Here is a 24,191-nt window from a genome sequence, read left to right on the forward strand (position 1 = left end):
CCAACACGTAAAGGGCTTATAAGGAGCTTATTCCACTCATATCAAAAAAAATAGCTGAATGAACTGACACCACAGAGTTTTCTTGGAGCCATCACAGAAATAAGGCAAACTACTACCTTAAAATCTGTAGCGATATATAGAGAGTCACAGCCAAAAGCTACTTACCTAAAGTAGAAGTCTCTGAAGTCACAAACTAGAAGGAACACTTAAATGGTAATTCTGTCTGGTAGATAATGAGTATGCACTAGCAGGAGACAGAAATTCCTGAGGACCACAATCTTAGGGAAACCTCCATATTTTCATGAGTTTTATCTCTACAGAACTCCACTAGGTTCTCATTGTGAAGAATCAAGAAAGGTTCCCTTGTAGCTTAGACATAGGCAGGGGGAAAATAAATACTATAAAAGAACCAAAACACTATCCATAACAAAAGCCTATTACCTTTACTGGAGACCAGGCCCTTCAAGCCTTCCTATGGGATTAGGTAGTGAAGAGAGATGCTAATATATATTTTGAAGACTGTAACCTAGAGTAAGGATGGCCTTAAGCCTTAGCCTAAGCAACTCCATTTTAAAACTCCAGTTTGAAACCTGCAGTCTCACCAGGCACACCTACAAGCCCTCCAGTATGGCCCTCAGGCATAAACAAGTGACTTCTCCTTAACCTGACAAACCCAGAGTAAAGTCTCTGGCATGTTGCCCTTGCCCTGATAAGAGGAAGAAGCAAGAAAATCAGGATGGGGACCACCAGATCAGATGCTTTAATCTGAGGACGAATGACCTCACTGAGAAATCCAGTAGCAGCTGATAGGGATTGAAAGGGTGGTCAGAAGCCCCAAAATTTAGTGTAAATGATGGAGCAAGTGAACAGACATTCAGCCAGCCAACACTGATGCACACAAGCCTGAGAGCCTGATGAGGACCTAGATTGACATCCCAACTTTCCTCATCTGCCTGATCCTCTGCATTGTTCTCACCACTCTCAAACTCTACAGCAGCTTCTTGACTCTGGTGATAAAAAGACTTCTCCCCATGACTACCTCCTCAGCCAGTCGTCAGCTCCACCCCAAGAGAAGCCTGTCTTGATTCCTGATCTGATCACCATGGTCTGAATGAGTGTGCTTCTGCTGGACTTAGAGCCTAAGGCTTGAGACTTCTGATCTGACACTTGAACTTAGCATGCAGCGGGAATGTCTGTCATGAGCCTGTCATGATTAAGTGTATTTGCAGTGCTTAGAATTAATCTAGAATTGTTTGCTGTGAATTGATTATGTCTACTGCAGTGCCTAGCATTAAGGATTGTCATTCTCTTGATTAAGAACCTACAGAGTGAAATTGTATTGAGTGATTTGAGTGAATAAAGCATTGAAAAGGGCAGAAGCACATGGACATTCTTTATCTCTCCCCTTGGAGTGCATAAGTCGCACCTTTGCCCATCGCAACACCCAGGGACATAGACTCACTAAAAGACTGATTATTTTATTTTATTATTTAATAATAAAATTATAGAATATTTCCCCTCCCCAAAACCTTACCACCAAACTAACAAGGCACAGAAAACTAACAGTAGATTACAATGGAAAGGTCTGTCAACACCAAGACTCTGAGGAAGAGTTCTTAGGGAAACCCAAACACAACAGAGGAGACAAAATATAAAACTACAGGAATCTGAAGTCTCTGGCACTTTCAACTATAGCAAACATTACACAATCCAAGGCCACAAAACACACATTAACAAATTCAAAGAATAGAATTATCTCATATCACATTAGAGTTAAACCAGAAATCAGTACCCCAGAATAGCTGAAAAAAACAAAATGTCTAGAATTGAAATAATACATTTTAAAATAACACATGGGTCAAGAAAAATGTTTCAAGAGAAAATTAAAATATTTTAACTAAATGAAAATACAACTTATTAAAATTTGTGGAATACCTAGGAAAAAAATTATAGCATTAAAAATATGTATTAGAAAGAGAAGATCTAATAGCAATAACCTAAGTTTCCTCCTAAGAAACATAGGGAAAGAAGTAGTAAGCAGGAAAAAAAATTAATGAATTAATACTAAGAAAAGGTACAGAGCTGAGCACAGTGGCAAATGCCTGTAATCCCAGTGGTTTCAGGAGGCTGAGGTAGGAGGATAACGAGTTCAAAGACAACCTCAGCAAAAGTGAGGAGCTAAGCAACTCAGTGAGATCCTGCCTCTAAATAAAATATAAAGAGGGCTGGGGATGTGGCTCAGTGGTTGAATGCCCCTGAGTTCAAACCCGAGTACCCGCCCCTCCCCCCAAAAAAGAAAAAAAAAGGTATAGAATATGCACAAGTCAAAGGCAGGCCAAATGCAGACATTAATAAAATTAAAAATACAACAGAGATGAAAACTGTCTTTGAAAAAACCAATAAAACAGAAAAACTCCTGGCAAGACTGTCAAAAAGAGAGAAGGCATAAATATAGAATGAAAAAGCAGCATAATAATAGACACGGCAGAAATTTGAAAACATAAGAGACTACTTTAAAAATTCATGTGATAAATTAGAAAATATAGGCAAATAGACAATTTTCCAGAAAAGCATATGTTTATAATTGACTGGGAGGATTAAAAATATGTATGGCCTTGGGCAACTGTTAGGTTTGTTGTTATAATGTATGATCATTTTTAGATCCTATAACATAATCATATGCAGTAAATTAGGCTGGGCTAAAGATGATCCCTGAAACAGTAGCTGAGAGACAGAAGTAAACTGTAATAAAATGATATGAAGAAGCCATATTAATCAGTTATTTATAAGGATTTCTAAGAATTATTAGAATCAGTGCTGAGAAAATTAAAACAACAACTCTCTAAAATAAATGTTCTTTGTCTTTCCCAATATCCAGAGCTTATCAGGTTCAGACAATTTTACAGGCAAAGTTCTACAAAATAATTCAGGGTTAGTAACATGAATAGATAAGACAATTTTGAATAACATATTTAACAATATGTTGTGAAAACTTACAGTTAACCCTTAAAACTGAGAAAAAATAAAATCCTCCATTTTTCTCAGGTATTTTGTCATAATGCCAAAAAGATAATGAACTCAGTGAGGTAATGCATAAGTTATTGGCTTGATTGTGAACATTGCACAGTGCATGCATATGTCAACATCATGTTGTACACTATAAATATATGCAATATTTGTCAATTAAAAGTAGTAATAAAAAAGGACTTATAGTAAATAAGCCAGTGTAATACTGACGTAGGGAGAGACAGATAAACAGATCAGATTATCATTTTTCACTCACACACACACACGTGCACACACACATATTATATAAATATATATATGATACATGATGGGCACGATATTATTTTAATGAGAAAATATTCAATAAGTGGAAGTATTCAGACAACCAATTATCTATGTAGGGAAAAAATTAGGTCCCTATACGACATAAGGTCAGAATAAAGTAGGTTATGCTGAAGTGGCAACTCTTCAAAAAAAATAGTAAAAGTGGTTTAAAATATTTCTCATTCATTGTTACAAGTTCACTACATGTCAGTAAGGGAACCATGCTCACTACAGTCACTCAGAGATCCAGGTTGATGGAGCAATAATGTGTAGAAATGATTCTCTATTCATAGCTGATTGGCCAAAACTAATACTTACGGTCCCATCTACTCAAAAAGGGCCAGGAAAACCATCCTATTCTATGCACAGAAGATAAATCTCTAGCAAGGAGCAGTAATGGCAAGATTAGATGGCAAATCCATGTAATCCACTGCAACAAATAATCCTTTACATTTCTTGACACATTTTTATTTCCCAACTCCACTGCATTATTTTCACATCATCTGGAAGGGATAGACTCTCTTTTGCAGACCGCTGTCCTAAGAAATGATAATCTCCAAAGAATTTCCCTTCTATGGAAAGTCAAAGAGCTAAGCTACGTCTCTTCCCAAGTGTACAGTGCATACATTCTTGGGTACACATAGTACTATCTCCAGACTAACTATTTTTCCTTTGATAAAGACCACAGGCACTATGCTAAACACTTAGCATTTATTAACTCATGTAAACTTGAGAACATCCTTTGAGATTAGTACCATTATTATTCTCATTTTAAATTGGAATAACTAAGATATAGAGAAGTTAAGTAATTCGGCTAGTAATGTGAAACCAGGCACTTCTGTTCCTTCAAGGCCCAGCTAAAATCCCCTTGCAAGAACCAACCCTACTTTGCTACAGTTTAATTATTCCTAATCCAGTGCTCTCTTGCAACCTTTTCTCCACAAATTCCTTCCATCCTCCTTCCTGTCTTTCTCTAGGCTCTAGTTCTGAATTCACCAGAGACTGTCCAAAAGGAAAAGATCTGTTTTCCCTGCAGGATTAATCTGACTAGTGTCACCTTTGTCCTCTCTATTTTATCTCTACAATCTGAAGAATCTTACCACATTGTCCCCAAATGACTTTCAGAGTGAAAGTATAAAGCTCACCCAGGAAAGGATTAGAATTTATTTATCACAAAGGCTACCTTCTTGAAGCTTCCTGAAGAACAAAATGACTGTCAGTACCTCTGGGCTAAAAGATGCTATGAGAAATTCTGGACAAGAGCAGGAAAGAAAGGGATAAGGGGGGTGAGAATGGGAAATGGGCATAGGAGGAGGGATTTAAGATCTACCTCTACTTCACTAGTGGCAGGTGCTATGCACTGAATTCTGTTGCCTGCCATTAATACACTGAAGCCCTGGCCCTTACTATGATGATGCTACTTGGAGATAATGCCTTTGGGAATTAATCAGGATTATACAGGGTAATGATGATGGTTACCTCCTGATGGCTTAGTGTCCTTACAAGAGATACCAAAGAACTTGTTTATTCTCTGTATGCATGTGTCTGTGTGTATGTGTGTGTGTGTGTGTGTGTGAGATGTGCGCATGCCTACGTGCACATCACATGAAGTCACAGTAATAATGCATGAGAAGTCTGCAAGATAGGAAGAGGCTGTTATGATTTGAATATGGTCTGTCCCCTGTGAAACAAAAATTTAATTCCTATCTAAGAGATTAAGAGGGCAGAAATTCAAACTGACTGGTGTATAGAGGTGGGGCCTCTGGGATGATTAGGATTAGATAAAATCATCATGATTGAATACTAGTGGTTTTATAAGAAGAGGGAAAGAGACCAGACACAAACTTAGATGCTATCCTGCCTCTTGCCATGTGATGCCTTGAGCCTATCTAGGGACTCTGCCTCTCAATCTTTGGCCAGACCTGTGAGCCAAAATAAGCCATCTTTTCTTTATAACTTAACCAACCTGTGGTGCTGTTATTAGCAACAGAAAACAGATTAAGATAACGGCCCTCAACAGAATCCAAGCATGCTGATACCTAGACTGACAGAAAATAACTTCTGCTGTTTTAAGTCACCCAATCTACAGTATTTTGTTATGTCAGCCCCAGGAGACTAAGACAGTAGATATTTTACATATTACCTTAATTTTCCAATCACTGCATTTGTTTTATAATGTTTAAAATGGGATTCAATTGTCTAATAGCTATAAGCCACTGCTTTTACCCCAGCAATATCTCCTACGGAAGACAAAACGTCTATATTATTTGTTCTGATTCTGACAATAATTAAATTCTTCTCTTAAATGAATTCCTAAATGTCTCTAAACCCAAGTACACTCTTCCAACACTAAAAGACTGAAACAGGATGCCCTCTAAAGTGCTTTGCCACACAAAGACGGCTTAAAATGTGTGAATAAGGTTAAAAAAAATTAAGGATATTTGGAATACAGAAGGGCTTTTATATTCTTGCATTGAAAAAGATATCACTGTGTGTATGCATATATATATATATATATATATATATATATGAATATATACTTGCTTATATATATATATATGCATACATACACACACACACACACACACATACATATATATGAATGAAGCCGAACAAAGTCTAAATAAACTATTCTGACTCTGGATCTCACCAAATCATTTGGTAGTACAAAATCTACACGCGCCACTACTAGATGCACGGATATGGTTACTAGACTCAATCACTACTACGAAGAACTCCCTCAGGGCTAGAGTAGTAGCAAATACTCAGAAGTTCAGAAACCAGGATCCTTGATCCCACAAAAATGAAAATTTTCTTTCTTGCTGATCCTTCTATAATTCTGAATTTCAACTGGTCAAAGGGGGACCCTAATTATGACCTTTGTATTATAAGCAAGATCCAACTAGCTCCACTGACAAAGATCCACTTAGTGTTATATGGAACAATTTAATTCCCAGTCAAATCTAGATTTTAACAACTATAAATTTTGTTATAACTTATTTCAGAATATGCAAAGTACAAATAAAAAAACTAATTTTAACACAAAATAATTTTCATAGATAAATCACAAAAAAGAGATATTATACCTTATCCAATATCCCTGCTATACTAAAGGAACTTCAAACTATATATAATTGAAAACTTAAAGCTTTTCTCAGAAAATCTCCATATTAGAGGGTAGAAGGATTTAACAAAGCAGTATAAAATCGTGAGTAAGCTGGGCAGTGGCGCATGCCTGTAATCCCAGTAGCTCAGAAGGCTGAGGCAGGAGGATCACGAGTTCCAAGCCAGCCTCAGCAAAAGTAAGGTACTAAGTAACTTAGTGAGACCCTGTTTCTAAATAAAAATACAAAATAGGGCTGGGGATGTGGTTCAGTGACCAAATGCCCCTGAGTTCAATCCCCAGTAGCACCCCCATCCCTGCAAAAAAGGTAAGTAATAAGCAAGTCACTAAAAGGGAACACAATTATTATTTCCCATTAAAATTAAATAATATGGTTATGACAAAATTTGCATGTCATTTTAACCTGCTAAAAATTATTTTCAAATATGATTTTGCACCATTAACACAATGCTAGAGATCTGCTTCAAAGGAATTTGGTGGAAAGGAACAAGATGGAAAGAAAACAGGAAACGAAAGGAGATAGGTTCATGAATTGGAAATTGAAGAAAAGTGAGGAGCACACTGGGATTCATTATCAATTCTAACATATGCTTGAAATTTTCTCCATTAAAAAAACTTTAAAACTTTTTATACTTTTCTGATAAGCAAATTTAATCCTTATAACCTAAAAATATAGAAAGACTAGTACCTTCCAATCTTTGAATTTTTGCTTTCACAGAAATAACAGCTTCAAAGGGTGAAACTCTCAGCTCAAAACAAGTTCCAGTCAATGTTTCAATGAAGAGTTCCATGGTATCACAGAAAGAAAGTTTATAGTAATATGGTCCCACGTTATCTTCATTGAAGAATGGAGGCTCTTTTCTGTTGTCCATCACTTTGACTTTTCTAATTCCTCTGGAATAAGTCGTAGCCAACTGTATTGCAGTTCTAGCCAAATCAACTTTGAACATTGGTAATATGTACTGTTGTTCATGTTTTGAGTTTTGTACCTAAAAAGAAAGAATAATTTTTTAAACAAGTTTCATTCCCCTAAAAATTTTCTTAATAATTTTATGACTAATCCTGAATTTTTCACACTTGCCTCTGAAACCACTCTTCAAAATAAACTATAACATTATTAAGAATAGGCACATGTAGATATAGATAGATTTTTTTTGTCTCTCTGTGTGTATATGTCTGTGCACATTTATATGTCTGTCTCACTATGGATTGAACTCTGGGGCACTGATAATATCCTTACTTCTTTTTTATTTTTTTACTTTGAGGCAGAACCTCACTAACTTGCCTAGGCTGGACTTAAACTTGTGATCCTCCTGACTTAGTCTCCAGAGTTGCTAGGATTATAGGCTTATGCCACCATGTCAGGCAGAATAGGTATGCTTTTGATACTCTAATGTACTAAAGCTTGAAACAATTCCTAACATATTGTATATGGCAAACAATCATTTTAATATTAACATTTAAACTCAAAGTGTCAACATAACTTTATAAGACTTTGAAAAATACATGCATATCATTTTCCAAAAAATATGTAAATTATGTCATCAAAATCTATCAAGAATAATTTTGCAGCCATTGCATATTTGAATCAAACCAGATAAAAGGAACCACAAGAATCTTAATAGGTTGTTTAAAAACAGGACCCACTAAATAACCAATGAGCATTTGGATTTCCAGGGACTAGCTATCATTATAATATTAAAAGGTGGTTAGTATTGGTAAGAGATATTAGATAATCTTTTTTTAACATTTATTTTTTAGTTGTAGGTGGACACAATACTTTTATTTCACTTATTTACTTTTATGCAGTCCTGAGAATCGAACCCAGTGCCTCACGCATGCTAGGTGAGCATTCTTCCTCTGAGCCACAACCCCAGTTCCCCTAGATAATCTTTACTTAAAACATACAATGGCTAATAAGTAGAAGAGATAAAGACACCAAGCAGAAGTAATAAGAGAAATCACAAGTATGGGCCAGGCACAGTGGCACAGGCCTGTAATACAGCAATCTGGACATTGAAGGAGGATCTGAAATTTGAGGTCAGTCTCAGCAACTTAATAAGAACCTTAGCAACTTAGGACTGAGGATGTATCTCATTGCTAAAGTGCACCTGGATTTAATAACACCCTCCAAAAAATTACAAGTGTGGAATTAGGAACATAGGAATAATCAAATTGATAAAATGATGTTAATCAATAAACTCTTGGGAAAAGGGGAGGCCCTCAAACTTAAACTGTAAGAATAATACACATCTTCCTGGATGGGTAGGGAAAACTTTTGTAAAATGGCTTTATTGATATATAATTTATAGATTACAAAATTTTTCAATTAAAATGTAAAATTCATTGATTTTTAGCATATTCAGAGTTGTGCAATGGTCACCACAACCACTTTTGTGTATGTGTTGGTGGGTAGGGATTAGGGATTGAAACCAGAGCCTTGCACATGTCTACCACTGAGCTACACCCCCAACTCCTCACAATCACTTTTAGAGCATTTTCATCACCCTGAAAAGGAACCTCATAACCTATAGCCATATCTCCTAAATTTCCCCATTTTGCCTCTCAACTACTAATCTACTTTTTTCTCCCCATAATTAGCCCATTCTGGATAGTTTACATAAGCAGAATTATACAATATAAAGTCTTTTGTGACATGTTTACTTGGCATGTTTTCAAAGTCCATTTATGTTCTAGGGTACACAATATTCCCTTATGTGGATACACATCATATTTTTCCAGTCATTAGTTGATGGACATTTGGGTTGTTTCCAATCTCTGCCTATTATTAATTACAAGTTTTTGTGTAGACATATATTTTCCTTTCTCATATATGTGTGTGTGTGTGTGTATCTAGGAGTAAGTTTGCTGAGTTTTGTAGTAACTCTGTTTTGCAATTTATAGAACTGTTTTCCAAAGTGGTCTGAACCATTTTACAGTCTCACCAACAATGAATGAGGGTGCCAAATTCTCCACATTCTTGTCAATACTTCTGGTCTTTTTGATTAAAGCAATCCTGTGGATGTGCAGTAGTATGTTGTGGTTGTGATGTGCATTTCTCTAATGACTAATAATTTTGAATATTTTTATGTGATTATTGTCCATTGGTATATCTTCTACAGAGAAATGTCTATTTGGATCCTTTACCCATTCTTTAATTTTTTTTTATCATTGAGATGTAAGTTTAAATAACCTATATATAAGCCCCTTACCCTATATAAGATTAGCAAATATTTTCTCTCATTTTGTGAGTTGTCTTTTACTTTCTTGATGTTATCATCACAAATTCAGAAGTTGTCAATTTTGATCAAGTCAAATTTGGCTATTTTTTCTTTTGTTGTCATATTTTTAAAACTTTAGCCTTGCCCAAGGTAACAGATTCACTCATATATCCTTTCCTAAAAAATGTATAGCTTTACATCTTCAACAAATGGTGCTGGGAAAACTGGAAATCCATATGCAACAAAATGAAACTGAATCCCTTTCTCTCGCCATGCACAAAAGTTAACTCAAAATGGATCAAGGAGCTTGATATCAAATCAGAGACACGCCGTCTGATAGAAGAAAAAGTTGGCTATGATCTACATACTGTGAGGTCGGGCTCCAAATTCCTCAATAGGACACCCATAGCACAAGAGTTAATAACTAGAATCAACAAATGGCACTTACTCAAACTAAAAAGTTTTTTCTCAGCAAAAGAAACAATAAGAGAGGTAAATAGGGAGCCTACATCCTGGGAACAAATCTTTACTCCTCACACTTCAGATAGAGCCCTAATATCCAGAGTATACAAAGAACTCAAAAAATTAGACAATAAGATAACAAATAACCCAATCAACAAATGGGCCAAGGACCTGAACAGACACTTCTCAGAGGAGGACATACAATCAACAAGTACATGAAAAAATGCTCACCATCTCTAGCAGTCAGAGAAATGCAAATCAAAACCACCCTAAGATACCATCTCACTCCAGTAAGATTGGCAGCCATTATGAAGTCAAACAACAACAAGTGCTGGCGAGGATGTGGGGAAAAGGGTACACTTGTACATTGCTGGTGGGACTGCAAATTGGTGCAGCCAATTTGGAAAGCAGTATGGAGATTTCTTGGAAAGCTGAGAATGGAACCACCATTTGACCCAGCTATTCCCCTTCTCGGTCTATTCCCTAAAGACCTAAAAAGAGCATGCTACAGGGACACTGCTACATCGATGTTCATAGCAGCACAATTCACAATAGCAAGACTGTGGAACCAACCTAGATGCCCTTCAACAGACGAATGGATAAAAAAAAATGTGGCATTTATACACAATGGAGTATTACTCTGCATTGAAAAAATGACAAAATCACAGAATTTGCAGGGAAATGGATGGCATTAGAGCAGATTATGCTAAGTGAAGCTAGCCAATCCCTAAAAAACAAATGCCAAATGTCTTCTTTGATATAAGGAGAGTTACTAAGAACAGAGTAGGGACGAAGAGCATGAGAAGAAGATTAACATTAAACAGGGATGAGAGGTGGGAGGGAAAGGGAGAGAGAAGGGAAATTGCATGGAAATGGAAGGAGACCCTCAGGGTTATACAAAATTACATACAAGAGGAAGTAAGGGGAAAATAATACAAGGGGGAGAAATGAATGACAGTAGAGGCGGCAGAGAGAGAAGAGGGGAGGGGAGGGGAGGGGAGGGGAGGGGGGATAGTAGAGGATAGGAAAGGCAGCAGAATACAACAGACACTAGTATGGCAATATGTAAATCAATGGATGTGTAACTGATGTGATTCTGCAATCTGTATACTGGGTAAAAATGGGAGTTCATAACCCACTTGAATCAAAGTGTGAAATATGATATATCAAGAACCAACAATAAAAATAAAAAAAATGTATAGCTTTACCTTTTAATTTACAGTTAGTGGTCACTCTGAATTTATTTCTGTATATGGTGTGAGGCAGGAGTCCAACTTTATCCTTTTGCATGTGTTTAACCAGTTGTTTCAATATCATTTATTGGAATGGCTGTCCTATCCCCATTGTCATTAATCCCTGTAGAAAATCAACTGAGGAATGTGTTTAATTTCAGACTTTTAATTCTATTTCATTGGTCAATACATCTATACTTTTTTCAGTAATACAGTATAGCTTTAAGCTCTGAAATCAGGAAATGTGAGTCCTCCAACCTGTTCTTCTCTTTGCAGACTACTATTCTAAAATCCCTGAATTTCCATATGAATTTTAGGATGAATACACCTATTTTACAAAAACGTCAGGTGAGATTTTGATAGGAATTACACTGAGTCTGTATATCAATATTCTTGGAGAGTACTGCCATATTAACAACACCGTCTTCCAATCCAGGAACATGCAATGTCTTTCATTTTATGTTTTCTTTAATTTGTTTCAAGTATTTTGTTTTTTAGAGTATAACCTGTATATTCTTTTTAGTTTATTTATAAGTATAATTATTATACTATTATAAATGGAATTATTTTTAGGATGTTCATTGCTAATGTACAGTAATAAAATTCTTTTTAATATGATAATCTTATACACTGCAACTGTGCTTAATTGTTTTAGTTCTAATATTTTTGTAGTGGATTCATTAATGTTTTCTATATATAAGCTGAACACACAAGATCATGTTATATGTAAATATAGTGTTACTTCTTCTTTTCCAATCTAGATGCCTTTTATTTCCTTTTCTTAGTTATAGTAAGTCCTTTGAACCTACAGTGTAAGGTTGACTAGAAATGGTTTGACTAGACATCTTTGTATTCCTGAGTGTAGAAGGAAAGCATTAAGTTTTGCCACTAGATATGATGTTTTCGTAGATAATCTTTCCCAGGTTAAAGAGTTTCCCTTCTATTCCTGCTTGTTTAGTATTTGGAGGTTTTGTTTCAAATCATGAAGGGGTCAAATGTTTTTTCCCTGTATCCTTTTAAATAATCATGGTTTTAATAATGAGTTATTACTTTATACTAATAATTTGATATATTACATTGATTTTTGTAGGTTGAATCAACCTTGAATTCCCAGACTTAATTGTATTTGTACACATAATCCTTCATATATGTTGCTGGATTTGGTTTGGTAGAATTTACTATGAATTTCTGTGTCTATAATCATGAGATAATAATTTGTAGTTTTGTCTTTTTCTGATTTTATAATCAAGGTAATATTTGCTTCATAGAATCAGTTGGGAAACGTTCCCAAGTAAACTTCTGGATGTATTTCAGAATGGGTAAAACTACAGAGTAGAAGGATATCAGTAAGCAAGCCAAGGTAAACATTATATAGAACTGTAAAAATAATAAAAAAAATGTGTCATACATACATTAATTTTTTCTACCAAGGGATATTATCTATCACTGAAGTCATTATAATTTTAATAGAAATATATTTAAAATTATCTAAAGATTGTGGTTTGGATAATAATAATCTTCACTCAAAAAGCATGATAAGCTGGGGGCCGGGGTTGTGGCTCAGCAGTAGAGCGATCACCTAGAGTGTGGGAGGCCCTGGGTTCAATCCTCAGCACCATATAAAAATAAATAAATAAAATAAAGGTATTGTGTCCAACTACAACTAAAAAATAAATATTAAAAAAAATTAAGAAAAAACCATGACAAGCATCTGAATTCTGGACACTACAAAGATACCTGAAATCCAATATATCCAAAACTAACTATCTTTCCTACAAACCTTCCGTCTGTTCTTCAGTCCTCACCTTGTTAAACAGTACCACCAGTCAATCAGTCACTCAAACCAGAAATTTAGAAATTATTTCGTATTTTTTCCCCAACCCCGTGATATCTGGAAGTGACCAATCTTGACAGTATGACTTCGTTTTTTTAATTTGTTACATATGACAGTACAGTGATCTTGACATATCATACATTTGAATCAGATGGGATATAATTTCTCATTTTTCTGAGTATACAGGTTGCAGAAACACACTGGTCATGCAGTCACATATATACACACAGTAAAAATAATGTCTGTTTCATACTACTATCCTTCCTATCTCCCCAACCCTTCCCCCCTCCCCTCCCTCCATTTCTCTCTACTTAATCTAGGGTAACGCTATTTTTTTTTCTCACATCTTCATATACATGTATTTTGTATAACAGTGAAGGTCTCTTTCCACCATCCATGCAATTCCATTTCTCCCTCCTTTTCCCTCCCACCCCTCTTCCCAATGTAGAGGTAATCTTCTTCCCATGCTCTTCCTCTCTTCCCCATTTTGAGTCACCCCCCTTATATCAGAGAAGACATTCACCATTTGTTTTTTGGGGATTGGCTAACTTCAATTAGCATAATCTGCTCTAATGCCATCCAATTTCCCTGCAAATGCCATTATCTTATTATTTTTTTAGTGCTGAGTAATATTCCATTGTATATATATGCCACATTTTTTTAATCCATTTATCCATTGAAGGGCATCTAGGTTGGCTCCACAGTCTAGCTTTTGTGAATTGAGCTGCTATAAACATTGATGTGGCTGTGTCTCCGTAGTGTGCTGTTTTTAGGTCCTTTGGGTATAGTCCGAGAAGGGGAATAGCTGGGTCAAATGGTGGTTCCATTCCCAGCTTTCCAAGGAATCTCCATACTGCTTTCCAAATTGGCTGCACCAATTTGCAGTCCCACCAGCAGTGTATGAGTGTACCTTCCTCCCCCACCATCCTCTTCCGAACTTGTTGTCTGTCTTCATCATGGCTGCCATTCTTACTGGAGTGAGATGGTATCTTAGTTTTAATTTGCATTTCTCTGATTGCTAGAGATGATGAGCATTTTTTTTATATTTGTTAATTGATTGTACATCCTCTTCTGAGAAGTGCCTGTTCAGGTCCTTGGCCCATTTGTTGATTGGGTTATTTTGTCTTTTTTGGCGTATAGCTTTTTGAGTTCTTTGTATACCCTAGAGATTAGAGCTCTATCTGATGTGTGAAGGGTAAAAATTTGTTCCCAGGATGTAGGCTTCCTATTCACCTCACATATTATTTCTCTTGCTGAGAAAAAACTTTTTAGTTTGAATTCATCCCATTTGTTGATTCTGGTTTTAATTATTGTGCTATAGGTGTCTTATTAAGGAAATTGGGGCCTAACCCCACATGATGGAGATTAGGGCCTACTTTTTCTTCTATTAGACGCAGAGTCTCCGGTTTAATTCCTAGATCCTTGATCCATTTTGAGTTAACTTTTGTGCTTGGTGAGAGATAGGGATTCAATTTCATTTTGTTGCGTATGGATTTCTGATTTTCCCAGCACCATTTGTTGAAGATACTATCCTTTCTCCAGTGCATGCTTTGAGCACCTTTGTCTAATATAAGGTAGTTGTAGTTTTGTGGGTTAGTCTCTGTGTCCTCTATCCTGTACCATTGGTCCACCAGCCTGTTTTGGTGCCAGTACCAAATTTTGTTATTACTGCTCCATAGTATAGTTTAAGGTCTGGTATAGGGATACCACCTGTTTCACTCTTCCTGCTTAGAATTGCTTTAGATTTTCTGGGTCTTTTATTTTTCCAGATGAATTTCATAATTGCTTTTTCTATTTCTGTGGGGAATGCCATTGGGATTTTGATCGGAATTGCATTGAATCTGTATAGTGCTCTTGGTAATATGACTTCTTAATATTTCTGTATACTGTTACCCTCTTCATTCACACTGATTAGAACTTAGTTTCAAGAGTTTATTAGCTCTCAACTGAGCCTTTTTGAAAGCCTAGCTATTACCCTTGATTCCTGTGTTTCATTCTTCAAATACATCAATTATCGTTTTAAAAAAACTTTTGGAAATAAAGTTTATGAAAATTGGATTAGGGTGTCATTTTATCACACTATTCAGTAATTACTATATATACTCTCTATTATCTTTATTTAAGCAGGGGAAGAGGTCAAAGTTCTAGAATGTTTATTCTTGACTTTAGAATGCACTGAAGAAAAATCTCACCAATGAGGGAAATGAACCTAAGTTAAAGACACAAATTTTTCTCCTTTTAAATACTTTATTTTTTGTAGGGAAGATTTAGGTTCACAGTAAAATTGAGCAAAAAGTACATAAGAGCTCAACCACCCTCCTCCTCTCCTAGCTACATCCTGTGACAGCACCGTACATTTGTTATAACTGATGAACCTACATATCATTATCACCCAAAATCCATGTTTACATTAGGGTTCACTGATGATGATTTATAAACTGTAGGTTTGGACAAATGTATATAGACATATATTCCCAATGACAGTAGTTACACTGCCCCCCAAAATCCTATGTTCTATCTATTGATCCCTCCCCTTTCCCCCAACTCCTAATCTCTTAAATGTATTCACTGCTTATCTTTTCCAGAATATCATATAGTTGAAATCATTCAATATTCAGCCTTTTCAGATTGACTACTTTCCCTTAGTAAAATGCATTTAAGGTTCTTCCACATCATTTCATGACTTGATGGCTTATTTATTTTTAATATTAAATGATATTCTATTGTCTGGATTTATTTATCCATTCACTGACTGATAGGTATCTTAGATATTTCCAAATTTTGGCAATTATAAACAAAAGCTACTATAGGCATTGTATTCATGTTTTCATAAGGATGTAAGTTTTCAACTCATTTGGGCAAATCCCAAGAAGTTCAACTGCTGGATTGTATGATAAGAGTATGTTTAGTTTTTTTAAGAAGACACTAAATAGTATTCCAAAGTGTCTATACCATTTTGGCATTCCGACCAGAAATGAATGGGAATTCCTGTTGCTTCACATCCTCACCAGCATTTTGTATTACACTGTCAGTGTTCTGGATTTTGGTCATCCTAAGCAGTCATGTAGGGGTGTCTTGTTTGAATTTGTTTCCCTAATAAAATATGGTGAGGAGTACAGTTATCTTTTGAAACCATGGAACTAATCTTGTTAGTTCTTAGCTCAAGGTTTCACGATAGCATCCACTCTATAGAATAACATTCAGGGTGGATATGGTGGCATGCATCTGTATCCCCCACTACTTAGAAGACTCAGGCAGGAGGATCTCAAGTTCAAGGCCAATCTTGCCACTATTACCAGACCCTGTCTCAAAATAAAAAAAAATAAATAAAAATGGCTGGAGATGTAGCTCCATGGTAAAGTGCTCTTCAATTTAATCCCTAGTACCCAGGGAGGGTTAGATAGGCATCGGAAAACATTCAGACTTTCTAGAAAGGCTCTTAAGATCTCACCTTCTAACCCCTTTTTATTTATCTGCATATTTCACCCAAAACCCTTTGATAATTTATCCTCTAATCATTTCTACCTCCAGCTTTGGAACATACCAGCTTCTATCTTTGCGCCTGTTCTGCTCTGTTCACTGTCTACATACACACAACTACCTGATAAGGACCTAATCAGCTCCAGGAGCTGTGGATATATCTCAAGGACCATACATCTCAAGGAGGCTCTGGGTTTAATTCACAATGCCACCCAAAATAAATGAATAAATTTAGCTCTAACAACCTATCCCACAAAACCTTTTTTTTAATTGTTGATGGACCTTTATTTATTTATTAATTTATATGTGGTGTTGAGAATCGAACCCAGTACCTCACCCATGCTAGGCAAACGCTCTACCACTAAGCCACAACCCTCAGCCCCCACAAAATCTTTTATATCTAGTCTTGTTTTCCTTTTATTTATTTATTTAGTTATTTATTTGAACTGGGGATTGAACTCTTGAGGTGCCACATCCCCAACCCTTTTCTTTGTTTTTTGACATAGGGTCTCACTAAACTGCTCAGAGCCTTCATTTTTGCTGAGGCTGTCCTCAAACTATCGATCCTCCTGCCTCAGGCTCCTGAGTCACTGGGATTACAGGCAAGTGCCACCATGCCCAGTTCTATTCTCCTTTGCCCCACTACCTATATCATGTATTACACATAACAATTTTATTGTTTACATGGCTTTCTTGCCCTTCTAAACTATAAGCTATTTAAGGGAGGAAAGACATTTGATTTACTTTTCCATCGTCTAGCAGTGTTTTTCACATATTGGTACTCACTGAAAGTTTGTTGAATTAAAGAATAAGAAAAAACTTCCTCAATTGATGCTTAAAAAAAACTGTGATATACATAAGGCATTATTTTGTCCTAAAGAGAGGAAGATTGATTATGCTCCAAAAGTTTGAAGGGACAATGGTTTCCCATGGAAATGATGACCAAATCCAACAAAATATACCCAACTCATGACAGACATGCATATATATGTATTTTGTTATAGTGTGAGCTTTCATAATACTAAAAGGAAATTAATTTAGTTTACTAAGGAACCTGCATTGCATTGTGCAAATTGCTAATGCTCCTAAAGAAATGGCATCACAGGAAGAAAAGTTGTTGCTGCCATATATATATATATGTATGTATGTATATATATATATATATATATATATATATATATATATATATACACATACACACACATACATATATATGTGTGTGTGTATATATACATATAAATATACACATATGTATATAAATACACACACACACACACACACTAGTTAACAACAACAAAAAAACATAAATAGAAGAAGACCAGTAGAGTAGAGGAAGGAAACAGGAGAGGGAGAAAGGGAGAGTAAGAGAAAAGTACTAGGGAATAGGACTGAAGTGGAGGAAATTATATTCCATGTGTGTATGACTATGTCAAAACAAACTCCAATATTACGTATAACTATGATGCATCAATTAAAAAAAAGAAAAAGGTAGAGAAAATGTCTACAGGAAAAATGACTTTATATGGCGCTCTAGAACCTTAATCCATTTTCTTTCCCTTAAAATGAGATTTTGGTTCTTAAAAACATACTTATCAGCAGGGTGTGGTGGCACAAAACTGTAATCTGTTGGCTTGGGAGGCTGAGGCAGGAGAATCACAATTTCAAAGCCAGCCTCAACAACCCAGTGAGGCCCTAAGCAACCCAGCAAAATCCTGTCTCAAAATAAAATACAAAAAGGGCTGGGGATGTGGCTCAGTGATTAAGTGCCCCTGGGTTCAATCCCGAGTACCAAAACAAACAAAAACATACTTAGAGTGTACTACAGAATGATCAGTGTCTGTTAACTCAAGGTCAACAACACTCGGCCCACAAAGTAGCAGCTCTGGCAACATAAGTCAGGTATGCTGAAAGGAACATTACAGAAAGACAGGGATGGGTGAGCAGTGCCTATCCAGGGAATTTAGATACACAGGATATATAAGGAGCATTTCTTTCAGCACAGTGCTTTTGCACAGCAGTACCCTGAAAATAATAATCTGGAAGTCCTTCATCCAGAAGGAACTGTAGATGAGAAGAAAAATAGCAATAAAGTACAACATTGATTATGCTGAAACTTTCATGGTAAGTTTAGACCCGGTCAATGGAATTATTTGTAATATACAAAAAGAACTAAGGATAGTAACCTCAATTGAAAATGCTTCCTCTAGAAAATAGTCATACTAAAGTTTAATTAGAAGAAACAGTGAAAATTGAATAGAGAGAAATGATAGGAGAGGAGGGGAGGAGTATGGGGGATAGGAAGGGCAGCAGAAGAGAATAGACATTATGATTGCTGTATGTATATAGGTGACTCTATGACCAGTGTGATTCTGCAATCTGTACAATTAGAAAAATGAGAAATTATACCCCAATGATACAAATGTATGAATTGCCAAGATCATTGTAATGTCATGTGTAGATAATAAAAAAAATTTAAAAACTTTAAAAAAAATAAAGAAAATAAACAAAAAAATAAAGAAAATAAACAAAAAGAAACACAGTGAAAACATGTAACCTGGTTAAACCAGATTAGACTAGAAGAGCAAATGAAAAGATTAGTGGGCCAAAGACCTAGCCAGTACTAAAATCTGAGTCCACAGAGGACTTCTCCATACAGTCATGTGTGGCTAAGCATATTGGGGGCCACATTATGTTGGAAAAGGAGGGGTGCAATGAAGACTCAAAGGTGATAAATGATGCAAGAAGAGCTTTAAAAATAGAAAAGAAAGGAGGCAGGTAGAGAAAGAGGTGTTTCCAGAATTTTTACAAATAATTAGAAAAACATACCTAGCTATTAAGAGCAATGACATCGACGCCATTTCTAAATAAATTCTCCAAAACATGTCATCTTTTCTGAAAAAGTTCTGAAAACAACATCCAAACATGAAAGGGAAGTTAAAGATACACAGGCAATAATGGCACTGGCTTATCACCTAAAAGCAGTTACTTTTTAAACTTTCCTCCCAACTTAAAGGTATCCATGATGTGATGTGGACATTAATTACAGACCCAGATCTGTATTTACTGATATGAAAAAAACATCCGTAACGTTTTAAATGCAAGCTACAAAATTACATCAACCCTATCATATTATCTGTAACTTAAATTCCAGCCTGGAGTCGACTGGCCAATGGGCCTAGGAAATAACTTAGTGTTTGCGCCTATGCAAGCTTTCAATAAACATACGCGCTACACGCTCACAAATCACCTGCGCAGCCCTTGCTCCTCGATGCTACCCAGATGCCCCGGCCTCAATCTGGAGGGCGGTGGCCGTGCTCCCCGTGGGAACAGCGACTCGGAGAACAGCACCCGCTTGGGGCAGGTCAGCTGGGAGGCCCGCTTCAGCCAGCGGAGGGTCCCACCCGCGAGACTGTGTCCTGCGCAAAGGCGGCCCCCCGCGCCGGTCCCGGGGAAGCGGCGGCGGCTGGAGTCGGGCAGCAGAGCTAGGGCTGCGGAAGGGGCGCGGCCCGGCTGCCTGGAGCGCTGCTCCAGCCCCGCGAAGGGCGGCTGCGGCGCGCCCCAGCTCAGCGGCCCGTGGCCCACGGCGCCCTCCCCATCCAGCACGCTCGCTCGCCCTCACCGGCTGTCTGGTCCGTTCGCTCGCTCGCTCGCACGCAGGTCGACGAAGACTTTAGGCTCCGCTAGCGTAGCCGCAGCAGTCGCAGACCTGCAACGCTCCGCGACCACCGCGGCCCCGCCCTTTGTGACACCGTCTGCCAATCGCTCGCCGGCGCTCACGCCGCCCTCCAATCAGTGGGGAAGGGGGTGGGGCCTTGCTGCCCGACTCGGCGGTTGCTCGGACGCCTGGGGCTTGGCGTTCGCCGACGATTGTCGGCTAGGAGAGACCCGGATGTTGAGCTTCATTACTAACAACAGTAAACACCTGACTAGGGCTCAAGCCAGCAACTGGCCACTAGCCACACCGTCCGCAGCGAGAGGCAGGCTTGCAGCCTGCATGGAGCGGGGCCTTGGAGCGCCTTCCCTGGAAACCCCCCCCCCCATGGCCCTCTGGCGATAGGTGCGGGCATGCACTGTCCAGTGGGTGGCTTTTCCAGAGCCTGGGACACTCCTAGGGCATCCTGGACGTTAAACAAATCTTCCTTTCACCTCACCGCTTCCTAACATTCCTGGCCTCAATTGCCTCATCTGAAAAATGGGGACATTACCGTGTCTGGCTGAAGGGGGAAAGCAGATCTTTCTGTAGTTCTCGTTCATTTACAGCTCATCCACCTTGGGAAGGTTGTAGACCAGAAAAAGTGGGCAGTGTGAGTTCCAAATCACAGCCACCCTTTTTTCCTCTTCATTTCCAGCTGCTGAGCTGGGGTATAAATAGTAACCGGCTTCAAGACAACGTGAGCCTTCGAGCCCAACATTGGCCATACTGCTTCATTCTCTACATAGGATAGGCTGTTCCTACAAAACTAGCAGCCTCACTCACCTACTTCACTAGGTGGATTCTTCAACTGACAATTAAATAATCTTACTCCCACTCTGGTTCACTCATCCTCAGTTTATGACTCAGGAACCAGCCTAGGATGAATCCAACATCTAATCAGTCTCCATATTGTCTTCTTCTCTAAAACTGAGTCCCTACCCACCAATCTCCACAACCTACCAAACTACCGATAATACACTAGGGTGTGTATGGTAAGGCCCTTGACTTCATTTGTTGTCCTCTTCTTACCATTGGTTAGTTCCTTAAGCTCTACACTTGCTTAATGCTGAGTAGGATGAAACTGCTTGCAGACAGACATGATGGTAAATTATCTTCATACACAGAACCAAGTACTAGTGCCTGTGATAAGAGACTTAATTTAAGTAACGAATTGTGTTTCTCAACCCTAAGCCCCAATTCACAGAATTGACAGCATAGGCTTTGGAGTCAGGCAGATGAGTTCAGTCTTGGTTTCCAATACTGGAAGCTCCATCTGATCAAGTCATTCTGATCCTCATGTGCTATTTTGCAAGTGCTACATAGTTACAAGAGTCTTTACATATTGTCTCCTTCATCATAATCCTGAAAAGTTGGTATAAAGCTAAGGAAGGTAACACAATTAAACAGCTCTAAGTGCAAGAGCCAAATGTGAATCTCAGATAAAATTTAAAATCCAATCTTGTTCCACTATTCCACATTTCTCCCAGATTTTAGTCTTTATCCATGAAATTAGGACATTACTGATCCAGTAGTACATGGAGACTAAATAAAATAGCATGAAAAGTGCCTGCTATAGGAATTCTTTTTTTTCCTAACTATGATTTCATGAATCCCTAAAATCAGTCCTGATAATGAATAGATCTGGTGACAAGTCTTGCTGAGTCAGATCCCACAATGGGCTTGAACTCAGAGCAGGAAACTGAATATATAACCTAAAGAATAGAAAGGAAATTAATAAAAGGGATAGGAGAAGGCAATTGCTAAGTGCCCTCTTCTGCCATCAAATAATTCTCAGAGCAGGACACACTGCTGACCTGTGAGAGCCATACAAAATCTTTGGCTGTGGGTATGAGGAACTCCCAATCCAAGGTCTTGCTAGGTTGTGAAAGCTGGCCTTGAACTTGGGATCCGTCTGCCTCAGCATCCCAAAGTAGCTGGGATTATAATCATGCACAACTGTGCCCAGTTTCCCAGTCCAATCTTAACTTGTCCAAGGAAGTTGCTAATGGCTTTAGGATCTGTGAGGCCTGGCTAGCCTACAAGATCATGCCAGATACGGCACAGCACTGGAAAAGATAGCTAGTAGGTGGGAAGGTAAGCCATTCATGTGGCAAGTGGCTACCATACTGGCCAATAGAGACACAGAACACATCCATCGATGCAGAATTCTGCAGGACACTGCTGCTAGGAAGGCTGACATTTCCATTTAAGTATGTGTCTCTGCTAATATTACCTGGGTTCATCCCGCTGACTCCATAAGAAAATGCAAAGCTCCAAGGATGGAAATGGATGACTAAAAGCAAAGTCAGCAAACTGTTTCTGTAAAGGGGCAAATAAACATTTTAAGCTCTGTGGACCATCCAGTCACTGTTGCAACTACTCAATGCTAGCACTGTAGGGAGGTTGAATGTAGCCATAGACAATATGTAAACAGATATGGCTGTTTTCCAGTAAAATTTCACAAAACCAGATGATTGGTGTCCATAGCTTGCCAAATGTTTCCTTAAAGGACCTGTACAGGAATTTTTGGAATTCAGTGGACACCTCTGAAGCTAAGACTCATGAAGTATATCTCATTCTCCTTTCTCTTCTACCAAGGCCTTTCCTAAGCTAGGACTTCCTGCCATGTAACAAAGGACTTAGGTCCTCTGTATAGCATTTGCCACCTCCAGATTCCCTACAGATTATGAAAGCCACAAATATATTTCTCCTCTAACATGCCCTAATCTTATTATGACCCTACTAAGGCTAATTAAATAAAACACACCAACCTCCATGAAACATTTATTTGTTTTACAGTATTAAGCATGGTTAAAATCAGTGCAGAAAATATCAAGTACATTGGGTAAATGGTGAGCTAGCTGTTTCAGTGTTTGCTTTGTGTAATCAGGTTAAAATAATAAGCATTAAGACAGCATCATTTACTGAAGAACACAGCTAAAGGGTGAGATATGGATACCCTGTATGCTTTACTGGCCTCCAAAGGCATTCAGGGGATCATCAAATATGTTAGACCCCTTGTGTTCAGATCTTGGATCAGATGCCACCTGTGCAGATCGGCTTTTTGGTTTGATTTTCTTAGCCTGGACACCGGAGGAGAATATATCATCTTTGAAAAAAGAAAGAAAAAGATTTGCTGAACAAGTGAGAAAATGGGTGATTTTAAGACACATTCACACAAACCACCAAAGAACCATTTCTGGTAATAGTACAGGGTATCAAGAAACAAAGAAGTCAAGCCTCTTATAGTTCTGGTTTAGTTATTAATCAAATATAATCGCAGGTTGTTTTGAGCACAGATATCTTAGCTATAAAAGTGTGTATAAATTCGTGAAAAAAAAAAAGAAAAAAGGGTGACTGGATCTCTAACCCAGACTAGAAACTTATCATCTGGGACACTGGACTTATTTCTACATTCTTTTCACTGTGGGTTTTAAAAGGAAACGGTGACTAACAATATGCAAAAGAATCCAATACAGGGTTCACTTTCTTTCAGAATAAATACATTAATTCAAGGTATCTCAATGGTAAGAGTGAAGTCTTTGTGACTATATCCATGTTTAGTGTTCCACTTACTCTAAAGCTTGTCTTAATTATGCTGCTTGCCCAGTAATGTTACTGTTTAGATTCTGTTATACCAAGATTCCAACATGTGGATGCAAAGACAGGTACACACAAATGATAAAGACCACAGCCATTATTGGTAATAGAGAAAACTTAGAAACAAGTGAGAACACCATTAAAAGGCTAATGGCTAAATATAAAGCAGTATTATACAACCACTAAAATCAAGGAAGGAGATCTCCATGTGCTG

The 24,191-nt window shown here is 37.6% G+C and overlaps 2 protein-coding genes across 12 annotated transcripts in view; both read right to left on the bottom strand.

The window, feature by feature from the left end:
* The window catches only part of Zfand4 (zinc finger AN1-type containing 4), an 85,347-nt gene extending 64,974 nt beyond the window's left edge, over window positions 1-20,373 (bottom strand). For 6 of the 8 annotated variants that reach the window (XM_071611261.1, XM_071611262.1, XM_071611258.1 and 3 more), the window contains exons 1-2: window positions 20,303-20,373; window positions 7,143-7,443 (exon numbers count right to left, since the gene is read on the bottom strand). In XM_071611261.1, the coding sequence (XP_071467362.1) occupies window positions 7,143-7,404 (262 nt within the window). In that variant the 5' untranslated portion in view covers window positions 7,405-7,443; window positions 20,303-20,373. Of the gene's footprint in view, window positions 1-7,142; window positions 7,444-19,509; window positions 19,587-19,930; window positions 20,043-20,302 lie in introns of those variants that run through there. The other 2 variants (XM_071611260.1, XM_071611259.1) reach the window with 2 other exon arrangements.
* A 2,775-nt stretch (window positions 20,374-23,148) lies between these two features.
* Window positions 23,149-24,191, bottom strand: part of LOC114102419 (WASH complex subunit 2) — a 58,110-nt gene continuing 57,067 nt past the window's right edge. For all 4 annotated transcript variants that reach the window (XM_027947894.2, XM_027947892.2, XM_027947893.2 and 1 more), the window contains one exon: window positions 23,149-23,486. In XM_027947894.2, the coding sequence (XP_027803695.2) occupies window positions 23,347-23,486 (140 nt within the window). In that variant the 3' untranslated portion in view covers window positions 23,149-23,346. The remainder of the gene's footprint in view (window positions 23,487-24,191) is intronic.

Source organism: Marmota flaviventris, chromosome 4 (assembly GCF_047511675.1).
Source record: "Marmota flaviventris isolate mMarFla1 chromosome 4, mMarFla1.hap1, whole genome shotgun sequence".
NCBI lineage: Eukaryota > Metazoa > Chordata > Mammalia > Rodentia > Sciuridae > Marmota > Marmota flaviventris.